Below are 21,514 nucleotides of genomic sequence, written 5' to 3' on the forward strand. Positions count from 1 at the left end.
GGCAACATTGAAGACCCGGAGCTGGAAGCCATTAAAGCTCAAGTCAGGGAGATGGAGGAAGAAGCTGAGAAGCTAAAAGAGCTACAGAACGAGGTAGAGAAGCAGATGAATATGAGTCCACCTCCAGGCAATGCTGGCCCAGTGATCATGTCTGTCGAGGAGAAGATGGAGGCTGATGCCCGTTCCATCTGTGTTGGCAATGTGGACTGTGGTGCAACAGCAGAAGAGCTGGAAGCACACTTTCATGGCTGTGGTTCAGTCAACCGTGTTACCATACTCTGACAAATTTAGTGGCATGCATCCCAAGGGGTTTGCATATATAGAGTTCTCAGACAAAGAGTCAGTAAGGACTTCCCTGGCCTTAGATGAATCCCTATTTAGAGGAAGACAAATCAAGGTAATCCCAAAAGGAACCAACAGACCAGGCATCAGCACAACAGACCGGGGTTTCCCATGAGCCCGATACCGTGCCGGACCACCAACTATGACAGTTCCCGAGCTTGATTCTACAGTGGTTTTAACAGCAGGCCCTGGGTCGTGTCTACAGGGGCCAGGCTAGAGCGACTTCATGGTATTCCCCTTACTAAAAAAGGTGTGTATTAGGAGGAGAGAGGAAAAAAGAGGAAAGAAGGGGAAAAAAAAGAATTAAAAAAAAAAATAAAACAGAAGATGACCTTGATGGAAAAAAAATATTAAAAAAAAAAAGATATACTGTGGAAGAGGGGAGAATCCCATAACTAACTTCTGAGGAGGGACCTGCTTTGGGGAGTAGGGGAAGACCCAGGGTGTGGGGCAGGGGGCTGCTTATTCACTCTGGGATTCTCACCATGGACTTGACTCAACTGTGCAAGCTGCTCCCACTGTTTCCCTGTCCCACTTCACCCCTTTGGGGGCTGCTCAAGGGTAGGTGGGCATGAATGGTAGGAGGGATTTTTTTTTTCTTAAACCCAGGGCTCTGGAAGGACACCAAACTGTTCTGCTTGTTACCTTCCCTCCATCTTCCTCACTTTCACAGTACCCTCCTGCCTGCTCCTGTCCTGCCAGGTCATCCACCAACCCCACCCCTCTTTTCTGGCTCCCTGTTCCTTCAGATGCCTGGTGGTCTATTTTGTTTCCTTTTGTGTTTCTTTTTCTGTTTTGAGTGTCTTTCTTTGCAGGTTTCTGTAGCTGGAAGATCTACGTTCCGCTCCCAGCGGCTCCAGTGTAAATTCCCCTTCCCCCTGGGGAAATGCACTACCTTGTTTTGGGGGGTTTGGTGACTTTTTTTGTTTTTCAGTTTTGTTTTTTTTCCTTTGCTATTTCCCCCCCCCCCTTTTATTTGGAGGGAATGGGAGGAAGTGGGCATAGGGAGGTGGGAGGTTGATTTTGTTTATTTTTCTAGCTCATTTCCAAGGGGTGGGAGTTTTTTTAAATGTGTCATGAATAAAGTTGTTTTTGAAAATTAAAAAAAATAATAATTATATGTAATTTTATCTTGAAAGAAGCTCCAGAATTCATATCTTCTGCGAGAGTTTAGGAAGTTATATGAAAAAGCATATGTTAGCCTTGACTGGTTTGGCTCAGTGGATGGAGCATTGGCCTGCGGACTGAGGGGTCCCAGGTTCGATTCCGGTCAAGGGCATGTACCTTGGTTGTGGGCACATCCCCAGTGGGAGGTGTGCAGGAGGCAGCTGATCGATGTTTCTCTCCCATCGGTGTTTCTGACTTCTCCTCCCTTCCTCTCTGTGAAAAATCAATAAAATATATTTTTGAAATAAAAAAAGCATATGTTAGAGAATGTTGAATTAGGCAGAAATTCAAGTGTGATTGGCATGTTTATTATTTCTTAAGTATTTGTATAAAAATATTCTCACTAAGGATTAAAAAATTAGTGTGAAGTAATTAAAAGTTTGAATTAAAAAGAGTATTTTAATTATCTTGTAATCTTGACTGGTCCTAATAAAATGGTGCTTGGTGAGCTTATTTAGAGAATGCCTTTGAATTAATAAATGAAAATTATGGCATTTTAATAGCAATTTTTGCATGTACATGTGTTCTAAAAAGAAAGAGATGTTACTTGTAGCAGAGTAAAAATTTCTCATAATTTTTAACCCTTTGCGTTTAACATGTCTTCCTTGTAAATTGTCTTTAAAATCTCTTCTGTCTCCTATTAAATTGTTTCTCAACATTTGTGTTTCCTGTACGGATTTTAAAGTTCTTTTTTCTCTTTACAACTGTATTCCAAACATCTATTCCTATTTTCATTTCCAAATAAAAGTCAGTATTGTAAAGCCAATGGATAAAATTGCAATGTGGCCCTCATTAAATTAGTTCCTTTCTCTGTGATTATGTGAATTATATCTACTATTTGTTGTATATCAGAATCATTGGGCTTATACAGTGTGTAGGCCTTTTTTGTTTGTTTTCTTGATTAGGTAATATGGTTTCTCAAGATTTCTTAAATAAGAGATTAAATAAACCAGTTTTTCTTTTCTGCTTTGTAGATTTCTTGATAATCGGCTGTTTGCTACCTGCTCTGATGACACTACAATAGCACTATGGGATCTGAGAAAATTGAACACCAAAGTATGCACTTTACATGGTCACACTAGCTGGGTGAAGAACATCGAATATGATACTAATACAAGACTCTTAGTAACATCAGGATTTGATGGAAATGTCATTATTTGGGACACTAACAGGTTTGTGAATAGGAGATCATGTTAGGATTTTTTTTAAGATGATAAACATTCAGTGTTCTGTCTTAGCTTTTATATCTTTAGAAGAAAGAAACTGGTTTTGTGGGGGAAAAAACAAAAAATGATTCTATCTTTTGTTGCTTGCTCTTAGTAATAAATTGCATCTAAAAAAAATTGGAGAAATTCTATGGAAACGAGTCCAAGTAGCATAGTTAATGATGAAAAAAATGGTTTATAAGATAAGTTTCCTGAACTGAAGTGTTTTTCACTCTTTTGTCCTTCAATTCTATTTTTTTCCCCACTTTTTTTTTTTTTTAATCCTTACCCACGGATATTTTTCCATTGATTTTTAGAGCAACTAGAAGAGAGAGGGAACAACAAAGAGAAAGGAACATCGATGTGAGAGAGACACATTGATTAGTTGCCTCCCGCACATGCCCTGACCAGGGTCCGGGTCAGGGAGGAGACTGCAACCGAGGTACATACCCTTGACCGGAATCGAACCTAGAACCCTTCAGTCTGCAGGCTGACACTTTATCCACTGGGCCAAACCAGCTAAGGCTGTCCTTCAATTCTAAATCTGTTTTTACTTGGCCATTTGTGCGCTGTGTTTTCATCATTCAAAGCGTAGTTAGTCTCTCAATTGGGGTGGTACTGATCCCTAGGAGAATGTTTGGAAATAATGTGTGGTACAATTTTAGTTGTCACTATGGAAGAAAAGAGGACTTGTACTGGCATTTAGTCAGCCAGGGATAAGAGTTTCTAAACATCCTGTAGTACATGGGACTGTTTGCATAATGGACCAATTATATCACCTAAAATGTCAGTGATGCCTCAGTTTTGAAACACTAATAAAATGTCTCCTTACAGAGAAATTGATTATTTAAAGAGTTGAGATTTGAGAAATAATTAAACATATCTGTTGCTAGCTATGTTGAAATAACAATATAGTAATACACCAGGATCATTTCTGAAATATTATTTCAGAGGTCATATGTAAAAAGAAAAGGGATATTCTTAAAGATTTCTAGCTATGCATGTTGCTTGAGCAGGGGATAGAGCTACATACTGATTATCTTTATTTTTTTTAAAGATTTTTATTTTTTTATTGATTTCAGAGAGGAAGGGAGAGGGAGAGAGAGATAGAAACATCAATGATCAGAGAGAATCATGCTTCCTGCATGCCCCCTATTGGGGATCAAGCCCACAACCCGGGCATGTGCCCTTGACCGGAATCGAACCCAGGACCCTTCAGTCCACAGGGCGACGCTCTATCCATTGAGCCAAACCGACTAGGGCCATACTGATTATCTTTAGACTAAGACAAACATACCTGTTAAATTGGATTTCAACCTGAACATAAGACCTACACCTATATAATTCTTAGAAGAAAACATGGGAGTAAATCTTCATACAACACTAAAGTTGAGGTGATAAAAAAAAATGTGATAAAATGCCTCTAAAATTTTAAAACTTTGTGCATCAAATGACACCATTAAGAAAGTGAAAAGAAAAACTACAGAATGGGAGAGAATATTTGTAAATAAAATTTGATAAAGAATTTGTGTCCAAAATATATTAAAAACTTGCAACTCACTTATATGTACACAAATTACCCAGTTTAAAAATGGGCAAAATATTTGCATAGTTATTTCACCAAGGAAGATATGCAAATAATTAAAAAGCACATGAAAAGATGTTCAATGCAGTTAGTCATAAAGGAAATGCATGTCAAATCCAAATGAGATACCACTTCACACCCACTACGATGGCTTTAACAAACAACAGGTATTACCAAGAATGAGAAGAAACGAACCTCATACATTACTGTAGGAATGTACAATGGGACAGCCATTTTAGAAAGCACATCAGCAGTTTCTCAAAATGTTAAACATAGTTACCATATGACTCAGCAATTCTAGATATCTACCCAAGAGAAATAAATATATCTATTCATACAAAAATTTGTGCATGAATGCTGATAGAAGTAGTATTCATAATAGCAAAAAAATGGAACCAATCCAATTATCTATCAACTGGTAAATGGATAAACAAAATGTATATCTATATGACAGAATACTATTTGATAATGAAAAGAAACAAAGTTATAACATGGATGGGCCTCAAAAAATTATGCTAAGTGAATAAAGCCAAACTAAAGGACCACTTATTATACTAGTATTATTGTTTTTATATGAAATGTCCACAATAGGCAGGACTATAGAGACAGAAAGTAGATTAGTGATTGTCTGTGGCTGGGAGTAGGGACAGGGAGTGAGTGACTGCTAATAGGAAGGATTTTTTTTTTTTAAACATATTTTATTGATATTTTACAGAGAGGAAGGGAGAGGAATAGAGAGCTAGAAACATCGATGAGAGAGAAACATCGATCAGCTGCCTCCTGCACACCCCCCACTGGGGATGTGCCCGCAACCCAGGTACATGCCCTTGACCAGAATCGAACCCGGGACCCCTCAGTCCGCAGGCCGACGCTCTATCCACTGAGCCAAACCGGTTTTGGCATAATAGGAAGGATTTTTTAGGGTGATGAAAATGTGCTAACATTGGATTGTGTTGTTGATCACAACTCTAAATTTACTAAAAATCACTTAATTGTATACTTTAAATGATTTAAATTTATGGTATGTGAATTATACCTCAATAAAGCTGTTAAAAACAAACTGGTAATTAATTAGAAATAAAACGAAATTCATGAGAAGTATACACTAAAATCTATAGCACATGTTTAACTGGTGAAACTTTAGAAGTATTCTCTTTAAAATAAGGTAGGAGAGCCTGGCCAGCGTGGCTCAATGGTTGAGTATTGACCTATGTATGAATCAGGAGGTCATGGTTTGATTTCCCAGTATGGGGTGTGCAGGAGGCTCAGTCAACCAATAATTCTGTCATCATTGATGTTTCTTATCTCTCTCTTCCTTTCCCTTCCTCTCTGAAATCAATAAAAATATATTTTTAAAAAATCAGGAAGGAGAAACATGCCTGATATTATTATTGTTCACCATTGTTTTGAGGTGGAGGGTGGCAGGGTCCTAGTTGGTGCAATAGAAGAAATAAAGATATAAGGATTGGAAAGGAAAAAATGAAACAATAGCATTCATAGATGATGTGATTGTCTATATCAGGGGTTGGCAAACAGTTTCTATAAAAGACCATGTAATAAATATTTTAGGCTTTGTATGCTGTATGGTCTCTGAGCAGCCACAGAATGGCTGTGGCTGTGAATACATGAATGTGTGTGGCTGTGTTCCAACAAACTTTCTATATAAAAACTGACAGTGGTCCAGAGTTGGTCCACAGACCAGTTTTATGACCCCTGGTCTATATAGAAAACTCTAGAAATTCTGCTGACAAATTATCAGAATTAATAAGAATTAACCAAGACTGCTAGATAGAGATAAGGTCAAAATGTAAAAAGCAGTATTGTTCCTAATCAGAACAAGCAATTTTTTTCAAGTATATATTTAAAAAATGTTTTTATTGATTTTAGAAAGAGAGGGAAAGAGAGGGATAGAGAGGTAGAAACATCCATGGGAGAGACAAACATTGATCAGCTGCCTCCTACATGCCCTCTACTGGGGATTGAGCTTGAAACCTGGGCATGTCCCCTGACCAGGAATTGAACCAGTGACCTCTTGGTTCATGGGTTGACGTTCAACTACTGAGCCATGCTGGCCAGGCTAAAGTTTACAGTTTTTAGTAATTAAAAAATTTAGTTGATAAACAGGAATAAGTTATAACAGAAATTTTGTATAACTTTTATGGAGAAAATTATAATGTTTCATTTAAGTCCTAAGACCTAAATAAAATCTATGGACTAGAAGACTCCTCTAAAACTACAATCAAAATTTAAAAATAAAGGGTGTGGTAAACTCATAAAGGAAAGGAAATAGGAAAGGAAGCAATGACAATAAAATTTTTAATCTGGAAAGTAGGTAAGTGAGTGGCAACTGATTTAGCAACTTAATTTGACTTAGTAAGTACAAAGAAAGCTGAATCCTAGGCTGGCAGTGGGGAAAAGTTAAGAGCTTAAGACAATTTACACAAAATCCTCAAAAATCAGAGGGACTAGCAACTCTGTAATAGAAGGGGTAGCTAAAGTAAGGAATCATGTGAAAGATATTTGAGAACTTATGTTTCTTTCCTTAATCCATACCACTGGGCGATTGATTGACCTCTATTTCAAAGGAAGTTTCAAATTTTATCCTCTATAGAGAATAAAATAGAGAATCTCTGTAGTGAAGGATGCCAGACACAGTTAAAGGCTTTGTTACTTACCAAAATCAGGGATACTGACTTACCATATGCACACTGAATATAGAATTCAGAGACCCTTAGCTTCTTCCAGTTAATAAACCAAAGATACCGTAGAAGTTCCTCAAAAAATGGCTTCACCCTACATAATGAAGCTCAGCTTGTCCCACCACTTTCAAAGTTCCCAATCAGCCTTTTAATTCCCCACTCTTAATTATGAGCAGACAGTTAAACATAGACATTTGAGAAAAGCTTCTAATATAAAGACCTACACAAATGGGGAAATATTTTGGAGGAAATAGAAAACTTAAAATTTCAAAAACCTACCAATATTGTTGGAGAGATAAGAAAATAAATTTTATGCTTGAAGCATTGAATGTTGACTGAAGGATGCATCAGAGTAGAGAAATAGAAGGGACTTTTAATGAACTGGTATTATTCTAATTCTTAACATGAGTGATGAGTCATTGGAGTTCATTTTTCTTCAAACTCTTCATATGTTTATGAAGGTTTGATACAGTTCACAATTTTAAAAATAATTAACAAAAAAGGTAAATAAAAGGAGGAATAAAAAACATAGACAAGGAATAAAAAAAAGAACCAGATAGAAGTAAAAAAAAACACAACAATTATGGAAATTTAAAAACACATAGGATGGGTCAAGTAGCAGACACAACTTTAAAAAAATAGTTTGGAATATAGATATTGAAAAATTACCCAGAATGCAACAAATGGAAATAAGGAGATATAAAACATGAAAGAGCAAGTATGAGAAGAGAGTGAAATGTGAATGTTTCTAACATCTATTTGGAGCTTTAAAAGAATAGATAGGTGAGAGGCAATATTGGAATAAAGATAGAGAATTTTCCAGAATATATGAATAACATGAATCTTAAGATGTAGAAAGTTAAATGAATCCCTATAAATAGAAAGAAATCCAAATTTGTACCTATCGGAGTGAAAATGGAGTACTCCAAAGACAAAGAGAAGATCAACCAGAGGGAAAAAAAGATAAGTTATCTAAAATAACAATGAGACTGATAGCAGACTTAAAAATAGCAACAATGGAAGCCAGAACTTGGTGGAATATCCTTGATATTCAGAAAGAAATAACTATCAACCTAAAAGTATATGCTCAGCTAAATTTTTTTATTCAACTTTATTTTTAACATTTTAATTTTTTAATATATATTTTATTTATTTTTTACAGAGAGGAAGGGAGAGGGATAGAGAGTTAGAAAAATCGATGAGAGAAAAACATCTATCAGCTGCCTCCTGCACACCTCCTACTGGGGATGTGCCCACAACCAAGGTACATGCCCTTGACTGGAATCGAACCTGGGACCTTTCAGTCCGCAGGCCGACTATCCACTGAGCCAAACCAATTAGGGCTTAAATTTTATTTTATTGTTTAAAGTATTACAAATAGTAGTACATATGTCTCCTTTTTTTTCCCCATTGACCTTCCCCCCAGCCTCCCCTACCCCCTCAGCTAAATTTTTAATCAAAAAGAGTAAAATAAAGATTTTCAGAATAATAAAAAGTCTTTAAAATATATATATATATTAGAGGCCCGATGCACAAAATTCGTGCAAGGGGCTCGGCCCTTGTAGCTGCTGCGGCTTCTGCCTTGGCCCTCGCAGCCCTGGCCTTGTCCGGAAGGTCATTCGGCTGTCCGGTCTAATTAGTATATTACACTTTTTATATATATATGTATATGTATATATCCTATCTAATAAAAGAGTAATATGCAAGTTGACCATCACTCCAACACACAAGATGGCTGCCCCCATGTGGACACAAGATGGCTGCCACAAGATGGCCAGCAGGGGAGGGCAGTTGGGAGGGACCAGGCCTGCAAGGGAGGGCAGTTGTGGGCAATCAGGCCAGCAGGGGAGGGCAGTTGGGAGGGACCAGGCCTGCAAGGGAGGGCAGTTGGGGGCGATCAAGCCTGCAGGGGAGGGTAGTTAGGGGTGACCAGGCTGGCAGGGGAGTAGTTAGGGGGTGATCAGGCTGGCAGGCAGAAGTGGTTAGGGGCAATCAGGAAGGCAGGCAGGTGAGCAGTTGGGAGCCAGCAGTCCTGGATTGTGAGAGGGATGTCCGACTGCCCGTTTAGGCCCGATCCTACCAGGTAGAATCGGGCTTAAACGGGCAGTCGGACATCCCTTGAGGGGTCCCAGATTGGAGAGGGTGCAGGCTGGACTGAGGGGCACACACCCCTGTGCATGAATTTCGTGCACCGGGCCTCTACTATATATATATATATATGGAAGAATAATCTAAGAAGGAAAATTGGAGATGAAAGAGTGAATGGTGAGCAAAAGAATTAATCGTGTAAGTCTAATCATGTGTACTGTAGATTGACTGTAAATTCTAGTTTGAAGGACAATATCATGACTTTCACCGAATCCTTATGTTTATGATAACTCTAGGTTTTGTCGGTTTGATTTCTTCTATAGGTGTACAGAAGATGGGTGTCCACATAAGAAATTTTTCCACACACGTTTTCTTATGCGAATGAGATTAACACCAGATTGTTCCAAAATGTTGATCTCAACATCCTCTGGATATCTCTTGATTTTGCATGATCTTGACTTAACCAAGTCTTTAGAAGTAGGCAGCTATCCCATTTTGAGAGCAAGAAGAACTACATCAAGTTCAGGTAAGCTTTTTTTTTGAAGAATTTTCCAAAGAATCTCAGACATAGGGATATTATGTTTCCATTCTGAGAATGTTAGCAGGAAGAAGGGAAGAAAATTAAAAGACATTCTTTGGAAAGGTCAGTGAGAGCTTTTCCTCATGGAAAGATAATGATCTGTATGTATCTCTGACATAGCATTAACTTGTGCCTCTGATCACAAATGATCTAGGAAGAATAACTGCTAACTCTAAAAATATTTCCATTAGCATTATGCTAGCCAGAAAACCTTTCATCAGTATTTCTAAATCATCACTATCTCAAAAATTAATGATGGTCTGAGGTAGTATCAATTTTTTTAAGTTCTTCTGGAACCCAATAGAGCTTTTAAGTTATAGTCAATATGGAATTTTAGTTTTAATTCTGTAATGTATCCTCGACTTCCAAATGCTCAGACACAGGTAGCCAGGGCCATCTTACTTCATGACCTCTAAACATTCTCTTGCTGAAGTCCTGTTCCTTCTCCTATTGCTGATTTCATTGGACTTAAGTGCAACTGGGGCTCAGAAAAATCTATGCACTATAATTTATCCACATTATGTGATAGAAACTATATTTCATTTACCTTTGGAAAAAAGAGAGCTGATCTGGGAACATACCCACTTGGAACACATAATGTTCATAAAATGCTGTTAAAAAATTAGCTTCAAATGGTTAGACTCTTTCTCCTGTGTGCATAGGGCCATTTCTTTGGGAATGTGTAGGCCTCATTGTACTGCAACTGCCCAATTGCTAAAAGTAGAAATTTAGGTTTTACCAATTTATTTGCAAGCAAGGGATATAGTCCTTTTGGATTCAGATTTCTTTTTTCTGGTTAAACATTAATAATCAACTTTAGCTTTCTGAGAAGCAGTGATTTAAAGGCCTAGTTGGCATTTTGTAATTAAAAAACTAAGTAGGTTTTCTGACTTCTAAGGGTAATTCTGATACTTAAAACATCAAAGGGAACTAATTTAATAAGAAGCTCCCACAGAAGTGTGGGGTCTCTAGAAAAGTGTGATGAAATAGATTGCTCTTTAGAGTACTACATCAAATTCAGCTTTCTGATATTCATTTTGTTTTCCAAGGATTTCAATGTAAAATTTGTATTGCACTTCAAATATAGTATTCACATAATTTCAAGAATGAGAATAGAAGTTTTTGGTATGCTTTAAGAAAGATCTGTTCATGTTCTTGGTAATGAGCCTGTTGTTTGGACCCTATTCTAACATTAAACAATGGGCTAAACAGCTCAGTTTTCACTCTTATTGATATTTTTTATTCCATTTCATTACATAAATGATGCAGAACCAATGATGCTCCTGTGTTTATTTTGTTTTTCATTTATATTTCACTTAAGCTAGTCATTGGGATAGAACAGTGGTCGGCAAACTGTGGCTCGCGAGCCACATAAGGCTTGCGAGCCACGGTTTGCCGCTCTGTTGACTAATGAGTTTGCCGACCACTGGACTAGACTAAATGTTACCGTGTAGTTGGAAGCTGTGAAGATTAGGTAATTGTGGCATACTGTGTGCAAAGAGGTAAAGGATAGTATATGACAGTGGTAGGCAAACTCATTAGTCAACAGAGCGGCAAACCGCGGCTCGCAAGCCACATGTGACTCGCGAGCCGCGGTTTGCCAACCACTGGTATAGAAGATTTTAGAAAGGGACGAGGCCTTAGATAGAACACTTCAGAGAGCTGTCCTATCTTAATCTTAATTATAATAAGCCAGTTTTAAGTGGACATGTACTTGCCATATTTCAGTAGGATTTTAATAGCATGGTTCAAAAGTTAAGAGATATCACCATAGTTTTGCTAGGTGTATTGTCAGAACTTTTTGTATTTTTAAGATCTGACTACTTCATCAAGTTCATCTGGTCCTAGAGTTTCTGGTTCACCTTGTCATCATAGTGATTCTAATTCATCTTCTGAGAAACACATGTCACGAGCCTCGCAAAGAGAAGGTAGGTTAAAAGTTGGATTTTATAATCCTGCAACAAGTGATTCTACCAAACAGCTTTCTTTGGTTACTTTAATCCATAAAATTAGCCAATAAAGATGAGGCTGTTCCTTGCCCCTTGGTTATCCTTTTTAAAAAGCTAAACAGGCCGAAACCGGTTTGGCTCAGTGGATAGAGCGTCGGCCTGCGGACTGAAGGGTCCCAGGTTCGATTCCGGTCAAGGGCATGTACCTTGGTTGCGGGCACATCCCCAGTGGGGGGTGTGCAGGAGGCAGCTGATCGATGTTTCTCTCTCATCGATGTTTCTAGCTCTCTATCCCTCTCCCTTCCTCTCTGTAAAATATCAATAAAATATATTAAAAAAAAAAAAGCTAAACAGAGTCTCTGGGTTTGAGGATCTTGGGCTTAAATTGTAGTTGGAGTTTAAGCTTTGATTTTATTTCCTGGACTTGGCTTTGTGTAGTTTGGAGAGGAAGTAGTTGGGAAATATCCCAATTAAGCTTACTATGGAAATTAAATGAGATTATGCATGTGACAGTGCTGTATAAATATAAGAGGATATGTTTATCAGGTGCTTGTGAATGGTATCTGGTTTCAGCCCTGTAGACTTTTTACTCTGCCATTTCCTTATCTGAGCAATGCCTGACAGACTCAGAGGGCTGGTGGGATAAAGCCAGCTACAATCTAGCCCCATTGTGCTTTTGCCCGTTTTCCCCCAGCCAGTCTGGCAGAACTAGCTGCTTAGCCTACCCCTTCCATTTTCTAATTGAAATGCTTTCTACCTATGCAAATTTCACCTACCGTCCCTTTCCAAACTAATTCACATCTAAACTCTTACAGCACTTTTTGTTTGTCCTCTTCTTTTTTTTTTTTTTAATATATTTTATTGATTTTTTACAGAGGAAAGGAGAGGGATAGAGCCAGAAACATCAATGAGAGAGAAACATCGATTAGCTGCCTCTTGCACGCCCCCCACCAGGGATGTGCCCGCAACCAAGGTACATGCCCTTGACCGGAACCGAACCTGGGACCCTTCAGTCTGCAGGCCGATGCTCTATTCACTGAGCCAAACCGGTTAGGGCTGTTTGTCCTCTTTATGGACTGATAATCAGATACAGTTTTTTGTAATTTGAGGTTACCTTTTGCTGATCAGCATGTTTCCTATCTAGCTATTTTTGGAAAGGATTATACATTAGACTTGTAATTTGTGTTTTCCCTAGGAGGCCTCACCTTTTAAGTGCTTAATAAATGCATACTTAATTATTTTGCATGATTACTTATGTGAGTGGAATGGTTTGAGCTTTCTTCCTAACCTAACCTATAGCTTTATCCACTTTCTTCTGGATGCTGAAGACTGTGATGTTTCACTTTAAGGTTAAAAACTCTTCCTCTTAAATTTAGAGATTTATGCCCAGATGTGTAGCCTTTCTTCTTTGATTTGTAGCAGAAACTTCTTTTATAGGTTCTGCCTGTTCTCCTTCTTCCTTGGCTATGGGAAACAAGCCAAGGCTTTTTTTTTTTTTTTTTTTTTTAATTGATTTCAGAGAGGAAAGGCGAGGGAGAGAGATAGAAACAACAATGATGAGAGAGTCACTGATCGGCTGCTCCTGCAAACCCCCCTCTGGGGATTGAACCTGGCCTGGCATGTGCCCTGACCAGGAATCAAACCCTGACCTCCTGGTTCATAGGTTGATGCTCAACCACGCCAGCCAGGCCAATCGAAGGCTCTTAATAAACATTGAAAAAAAATCTTTATTGATTAACTAAACCATCCATGAGAAAAGAGAAACTTAATTTAAGAAGAATAGTTCACAAGCTTGCTTGTTACTTTGGTAAACACCAAAACAAAACTTTATAGCAGTTCTATGCTATGAAAAGTTACATCTGGGAGAAGAGATGATGTATTGGGAGCCTGGGCAGAGAGAACAAGAAAATTAGAGAGTGGAAAGAGAGAGGAAGGTGGGCTTAGAGGTAAGGTTGCTCTGAATGTTGGAAATCCTGGGTCTTCAGGTGTCAGCATATGTTAGCACCATACTTTGGCAGATAAGATGGCTGTAAAGAGCAGAGGCCTTCAAACTTGTTTTAGGATTAAAACTACTTTTGACATGAAATTTGCTGTGGATTCTTAGGGATTTAGCACAAATAAAAATGGAATAATTCTGGTTCAACTGAAATTAGGGAAGCCCTTGACCCACCCCATCTCTACCCTGGTCTCCAGGTGGTTCACCCCCTTTTGCCAGTTGTTGAGGAACCTCCAAGGAGCACAGCTTGGAAACCACTAGTTAGCTATTTAGAATGGGTTTATTTTCTGCTTTTGTTATAGATTTTCAAAATTAATTCTGGAAATAGGGATTTGTTTTTCTCTAAAATTAAAGTTTAATCACGTGAAATCATTATTTAGGTATAGTTTGGTTATAACAGTGCAATTTGGAGTGTCACGGGGAATGCTAGTACTCTAAAGGGAATCTTTTAAAAGAAGATACATCTTTTTTGAGAAACAGTTTACAAAGGGTTTGACAGGAGCTCATTATCTTCAAAGGAACTCCTTCCACAGGAAGAGAAGTGTTGAAATATTTCTCTTGATATTACATTTTTAAGCTGCTTTCTCATAATGTCTATACAAGTGGTTCTCCACATACCCGAGGGATATGACCTATTCCCGGTAGTAACAAAGGCTCACTGCAGCAGTCACTTGCATTAGAGCTACACAGAAGAAAATGATGGGCCATACCAGAGTACCAGGAATATATGCGATTGGCAGTATCTCCCACCCCTTGTTTTGACATGCCTCTGTGTGAGTGTCCTCCCTCACCTCCAAAATTATACATCTATTGTTGTTTACAGTACTGCCCTTGGTGACCATAAGTCCCTCTCCTTGTACACATAGCCTTTTATTTATATAATGGCAGTCTTTATGGCTTCCAAGTATTTCCTTCTCTGAACCAGATCTTCTGAGATGAGAATTGTTATCTTTTACTTTTCCAGATTCCTTTCATGTCACATAACTTTGATTTTACTTAAATGAAGAGCTTTCTAAGATATAATCCAAATCAAAAGGACCTCTAGTTAGTTTTAATGCATTAGCCTTAGGTCCCTGGTGATTCTTGCTATAGGAACTTGGATTCTTTAGTTCTAATCAGACCCTTTCCCCATATCCTCACCCCAAAGACACACTCTATACATTGAGGGCACTGTGGTTTTTTTTTTACATGTGGTAGCATAATGCAGACAAAGGAATGAAGGCATAGTTGCTGGCTGACAGAAATCAAAGCTTTTTTTTTTTAGAAATCAAAGCTTTTTAAAAAATATTTATTTTTAAAAATATTTTTTACTTTTTTATTGAATTGGTTAATAAAATTATATAGGCTTTAGGTGTACAATTCTATAATACAGTGGTCGCCAAACTGCGGCTCGCGAGCCACATGCGGCTCTTTGGCCCCTTGAGTGTGGCTCTTCCACAAAATACCACGGCCTGGGCGAGTCTATTTTGAAGAAGTAGCGTTAGAAGAAGATTAAGTTTAAAAAATTTGGCTCTCAAAAGAAATTTCAATCGTTGTACTGTTGATATTTGGCTCTGTTGACTAATGAGTTTGCCGACCACTGCTATAATACATCATCTGTATATTGTATTGTGTATTCACCACCCCCAAAAATCAAGTTTTGAAAAGCTGCCTTAGTTCTTTGATAATACAAATCCCACATTCTAATTTTCTTGTATCTCAGGAGTTTCACCACGAAATAGTCTTGAAGTCTTAACCCCTAAAGTTCCTGGTGAGAGAGACCGTGGAAACTGCATCACATCTTTACAGCTGCACCCAAAAGGCTGGGCCACTCTTCTTCGGTGCTCAAGCAACACTGATGATCAGGAGGTACGGGCAGCAGGACTCCACCTTCAACACAGGGCCAGTTGAACAAAATGCCATGTGTGCTCGAACCCCTTCTTCCTCCCCTCTGGACTGGGGGGTGGCAAGCTGGGGAGTACTTTAAAGCAATGATTAGCTCAGCTTGTGCCCAGTTTTTAAATTCTTTTCTCCTTCATCGCATCATAAAAAGCCCTTTATATAGTAAACATAAGATTGAGATGTTTCAGCTAGGTTGGCTAAATGTGAGGTTTTGCTAAGCCAGTTGAGTATAATAATTTTCTCTTTTTAAAAACCAGCGGGGGAAAAAAACAAAAACCAGCGGGAACTTTGGAAAAGGAAGGAACTAAACTGAGACTAGGGGAAAAGGTCTTACATGACCTTATGATTTTCAGCACTCTGAAAAGCAGGAGTCCTTGCCCTAACCGGTTTGGCTTAGTGCAGTGGTTGGCAAACTCATTAGTCATCAGAGTGGCAAACCACGGCTCGCGAGACCACTGGCTTAGTGGATAGAGAGTCGACCTGCAGACTGAAGGGTCCCAGGTTCGATTCTGGTCAAGGGCTTGTACCTTGGTTGCGGGCACATCCCCAGAAAGAGGGTGTGCAGGAGGCACCTATCAATGTTTCTCTCATCGATGTTTCTAACTCTCTATCCCTCTCCCTTCTTCTCTGTAAAAAATCAATAAAATGTATTTTAAAAAAAGAAAAGAAAAGCAGGAGTCCTTTAAGAATCTCACTGGCTCTAGAATCTGCAATTGAGAAAAGGAGAGAAGAGAGCCATTGAAATGTGTAGGGGAGGTATTCTAGGGCTTGACTATCTTAATCCTTGAATTTTTAAATATCAAAATTGTTGTTACTTTCAGAAAAGGGAATTACTACTACAGAAGTCACACTGGCCTCTGTGAATAAAAGGCTTTAAAGCATGATAGTGCAGAATAACCCTAGCTTATGAAGATAAGAGGGTACAGGGCTACAAGTTCATTAGTTGCAAGAGGTGTAGCATTCATCTAAATGATTTCTTACAATTCTGTGGCTTTAGCATTCTGTTGTGTGTGTTTTTGTTTTTTATATATATTTCTTTATTGATTTCAGAGAGTAAGGGAGAGGGATAGAGAGATAGAAACATCAATGATGAGAGAGAATCATTGATCGGCTGCCTTCTGCACGCCCCCTACTGGGGATCGAGCTCACAACCCGGGCATGTGCCCTTGGCCGTTATTGAACCTGGGACCCCTCAGTCCGCAGGCCGACGCTCTATCTACTGAGCCAAAACGGCCATGGCTGTTGTGTTTGTTTTTTTTAAAGAATATCTGTAGCACTATATGAGACTCTATAACTTTGGTTTGTCCCTCTTCTCTCTTCCTAGTGGACTTGTGTCTATGAATTCCAAGAAGGAGCTCCGGTACGACCTGTCTCACCTCGCTGTTCTCTACGACTGACTCATTACATTGAAGAAGCCAATGTAGGCAGGGGTTATATCAAAGAACTTTGCTTCAGCCCTGATGGGCGAATGGTTTCTTCCCCACATGGCTATGGGATTCGATTGTTGGGATTTGACAAACAGTGCAGTGAACTTATTGACTGTTTGCCCAAAGAAGCCAGTCCCCTGCGGGTGATCCGTTCTCTGTACTCTCATAATGATGTTGTACTGACGACAAAGTTCTCCCCAACACATTGTCAGATTGCCTCAGGGTGCCTTAGTGGACGGGTTTCTTTGTATCAGCCAAAGTTTTAGGCACAACTTACAACAAAGTAAGCAACTCTTCTGGTGTTTGACATATAAATTGCTTCAATTTAGGTGAAGTATTTTCTTTTTAGAAGATCTTAAAAGTTTGGTTCAAGACCTGATTCTTATGGGTCCATGAACACACCTGTGACCTGAGGACTTGGTCGTCCAGCATCATAGGGGCATTGCCAAGTTAGACTCTATGCAGCAGCATCTTTTGCAGCATTCCTCAGCTCCTGCTGATCTGTGCCACTGAACCCCAGGTATTCTGGTTATTTTGCATGTTAGCTCTTGTTGAGTTTCTTTCTTCTTTCTTTTTTGATTTTGGTGTGAATTTTGTGGATATTTGGCAGGAGTTTTGGTTGGGTTAGAAGAAATCTGTGACACTAGAATAAAACCCAAACATTTGATGTTGGCATACTGATTGTTAAAAAAGAAATTTCATCTTCCCTTACCAGTATACTTGGCCTTTTAAAGTTGCTGTTATGTTTCTCAATAATGAGCACAGATAATGGCATTATTCTCATAACTGTTGGATAGTCTTTCAACAAAATGTCTTTTAAGCTTCCTGTTAAAATTATACATATTTTTCACCATGAGAGGGTTTTGTTGTGACATTCTAGAAAAAATATCACCTCTCTTTGTAATTTACTTTACTTGTATGAATTTTAAAATCTAGCATGTGTCCTTACTTGGTATTTTGTTCCTGTCAACAGCATTAGGGAGGAAGAGGGGAGAAGGAATGGGTTTTGGTTGTTTCTGTTGTTTAGAGGAGAATTTATTTATTGGATTAGTACACTATCTGACCACAGAGTGATGAGAACAATGTGGCTCAGATATTCTGTTTTCTCTGCCAGATTATTTGTATCACACAGGATGACATGTTATAGTATTGGGTTGGAGGGGAATCGAGAGTAAAGAGATGGGTTTTACTCATATTTCTTTCATGAACCAGATGGCACAAGGTCAACTCTTAGCATTAGTGAGAGGAGAACTGCAGTCCTCTTCAAGCTGTTGGCATAAATGTGGTAGTCAGTGGCTTGGATGTCAAGACCGAGCTGATATGAAGACCTTTTGTTGTGTTTTGTTATGGAGCACAGCAAGTAAAAAGCATATAGTAGGGCTTAAGCCCAAGGCTGACTGCTCTGCTGAAATAAGGGGCTTTCCTCTAGTCTCCTCCACTTGGAATGGTTTGGTGTTTAGAAGCGGTTTGCCAGAGGCTAGAGTAATTTAAGTTACATGCTGGCTTCTTCCCTCTTGATCACATTCTCTTAGGCCAGTTGCTCTCAAACATTGGGGTACATTATAATCATTGAGGAGCTTGTGAAAAATACAGAAAATGCCCTTACCTTAGGAGATTCTGATTCTGCCAGGGAGAAGACAGGAATCTGTATTTTAACAGGAACACCAAGTAACCTTTATTCAGATGGCCCTGTTTATAAAACACTACCTTCAACATCAGTAAATACTTTTGTACCCATCAGGTGCTTAACACAACTCCCAGAAGGTGTTTTGATTATTTTTTAATAATAAGTAAATGAAAGCAATTTTAGAGGTAGAAAATAACATAAAATGGAATCCATTTCATTTTTTAAGGAATGAGAGAAGTGACTTGCCTAAGGTTATCCTAAAAAATTAGTGGCAGAGCCAGGACTCAAATTCAAGTCTCCTAATTCCTTGCTCAGGGCAATTTCTACTGTATTATGCTGTCCGTTAAAACAATGAATATGAACACTTTATTTTGTCTTTAATTTGTATTATTGTGAATACCCTTAAACTGGCTAAGACATTGAAAAAAGGAAGGCATGGGAGTAGATGATGAGAATTCCAGCCATATGAAGAAAAGTATTTTACATCTTATAGAAATGTTTAAACAACCCAAATACATGAATAAAAATGACTTTTTTTTTTTTTTTTTGCTAGGACCTACCAGACAGCCATTCACACATGTATAAAGGTTATACCTCACTTGGAACAATGTTGGCCCTAGGACAAATTTTTTAAATTAGATCATTTACCATGGATGTTTAAAATTTGGAAATTTTTTAGTCATCAAAAAAATTATGACAAAGTACAGTGGAAACACAGGTTTAACATAAACTTAAAAAAACACTTAAAAGGAAGTTTTTGAGGCAAAAACACTTAAATTTAACATTAAAAATAAGCTACTAAGTATAACGATTGTATTGATAATCAAAAGAAGGTTCCATAAATTGCATCCCCTTTGGAGAGAGTTCCATGTCAGATATTGGGCACACATATTGCCCAGCTCTAAACTTCAGTCATGATTGTTTAACCACTATAGAGCATCTATCACATGTCAAATAGTGGACATACTTTACTATTAATCCTCACAGAAACCTTACAAAGTAGGTGGATGAGTACCAATTTACATGGAGGAAATGGAGGGTCAGAAAATTTAAGTGATTTGCCTTAAGTCACAGAGCTAGGTGGCATCACTGGGATTCAAACCCCGGTCTGTCTTAGTCCAAAGCCTGTGCTTATTACCCTACCATTGTGCCCTTTGGTTTGTAAAGGATGGTAAACTGGCCGGTTAATTTCCTTGTTTTGCATCTTCTGAAGTTCTTTATTACAGAGCTGGCTTACCTTCTGCACCATGTAAAAGAACACTTACAAGATTAACAGTTTCCATTAGAATTAATACTATAAACTGCAGAGCATACATACAGTCCATTCCTAACTAAAAAACCTCAAGCAGGACATGTAACTATAAAATAAAGAAAAATAGAGGATAAATAGCCTTGTTAAAAAAAAATAGAGCGCACAGATTAAATGGGCTGTTAATGTAAAAATTTTCAGCCAGCTAAGAGAACCTTCATTCTCTGTGAGGTATGGTCATGATCAAAAAGCCACCAGGGATATTAAGGAATTAAAAGTCATCAGGAATGGTATACTATTAGAGGAAATTACATCTTATAATTAAAAGGTCCCGTTTCACTTACAGTGTAAAATCTAATGTGGTGTTTTTCACTCTAAATTTTATTTAGTCATTTTTATTCATGATAATTGGTAAATGTATTATAATTGGTAACATAGTATAATTATTGGGAAGTGCAGTGTAAACTACACTTTGGTTTTAAAAAGCTTTCTGCAGAACAGTATCTTTATGGCAATGCTATGTTGAATGAGTTTAGGAACATCAAATGCCTAGTAGTTCCTTATTTTCAATTGTGAAAATGAATTGGCTAAAGCAGATGAGATCTCTATTTTAATCTTTTGAAAATGTGTGTGATCTTTTTTCTCAGAATCCCAAAGAACATGTATATTTTGTCATTTCTGCTTGTTACATCCTGAGAAGAAGCTATACCAAAAATTTTAGAAAAACAAGGAAAAGATAGATCACACGAACCCCATTTCTGTCTAGAACCAAGATCCCATTATACTATTAGTATTAAAGTTTTGTTTGCTAGAAAGTGCAGTGTAGGAAAAATATTCTGAGAATCTTTTAGAAGCCTAATGTTTCCCAATTAGTCAGAATATATGGTATTGGCATCCATAAATACCTGTTAAGCTTGTGTTTAGCAAGAGAAATATTCTGATAACTTACTAATGACAATCATCCCCATTTAGCAACCAGCAGTGACAGAGAGCTATGAAATTTCATTAAAGTAATAAACTGTGTTGGTCATAAAGCATATATATGAATTGTTGGATAACTAATGCATATCTCTTAAGTGCCAAAATTTAAAAATTGTAATTCTTTTTGATGTCTTTCAAATATGTTAGTATACCTCCCTGCCTTCTTCTTAAACAGCATGCTCAGTATAATTCACTTTTTCATGATGAAAAGTAAAAGTTATATTCATGTATCATTACAAATATTCAATGAGCTCTGATGTATATAAAATAATTCATAAAATGTAAAGGGCTATAACAAATATGAGTTAATATCAATTATTATAAAGTGATTCCCTCAGCCCTGAGGTATATGTAATCGTTTGCCTCAGATTGCTGGTGTTTTGTTTTTAATTTAAAAATGTTTTATATCTGGCTAAGCAGTTTATTCTGTCTCCTTCCACACTATCAATATGTCGGCCTCTAAGAGAGTCCCTACTTCCTTCTAATGTGCTGTGTTCATGCTATGAGCTGGGACATGAGATAACCAAGCCTGCTTAGTGTTTGAAGATCTGGACAAGCTCTGGGTACACAGTCTTTGATGTGGCTCTTTTGGTTGTTTACCACCTTTCTGACAGGTTCACAATAACCTTCTGGATAATATAAATTTCCAGTAAAGGCCTAGCCTAGTGTTTTGTTTTGTTTTTAGTTGTCACTAAGTATAATACTTCAAGCGAAGGGTGTTGCTAGATTAAGGGACAA

At 38.0% G+C, this 21,514-nt stretch overlaps 1 protein-coding gene and 1 pseudogene across 3 annotated transcripts in view; both read left to right on the forward strand.

Moving 5' to 3' along the window:
* DCAF10 (DDB1 and CUL4 associated factor 10) overlaps positions 1 to 20,505 on the forward strand; it is a 47,984-nt gene extending 27,479 nt beyond the window's left edge. Inside the window, exons 3-7 of one of the 2 annotated variants that reach the window (XM_080670861.1) lie at positions 2,484 to 2,681; positions 9,410 to 9,612; positions 11,481 to 11,594; positions 15,314 to 15,459; positions 16,817 to 20,505. In XM_080670861.1, the coding sequence (XP_080526987.1) occupies positions 2,484 to 2,681; positions 9,410 to 9,612; positions 11,481 to 11,594; positions 15,314 to 15,459; positions 16,817 to 17,185 (1,030 nt within the window). In that variant the 3' untranslated portion in view covers positions 17,186 to 20,505. Of the gene's footprint in view, positions 1 to 2,483; positions 2,682 to 9,382; positions 9,613 to 11,480; positions 11,595 to 15,313; positions 15,460 to 16,816 lie in introns of both variants that reach the window. The other variant, XM_080670860.1, reaches the window with a different exon arrangement.
* Positions 24 to 587, forward strand: LOC308248986 (polyadenylate-binding protein 2-like; annotated as a pseudogene). The gene has a single exon. The product of its transcript is annotated as a polyadenylate-binding protein 2-like (transcript).
* Positions 20,506 to 21,514: the final 1,009 nt, after the last annotated feature.

This window comes from Plecotus auritus (assembly GCF_963455305.1).
Source record: "Plecotus auritus genome assembly, chromosome: 5".
NCBI classification, from domain to species: domain Eukaryota; kingdom Metazoa; phylum Chordata; class Mammalia; order Chiroptera; family Vespertilionidae; genus Plecotus; species Plecotus auritus.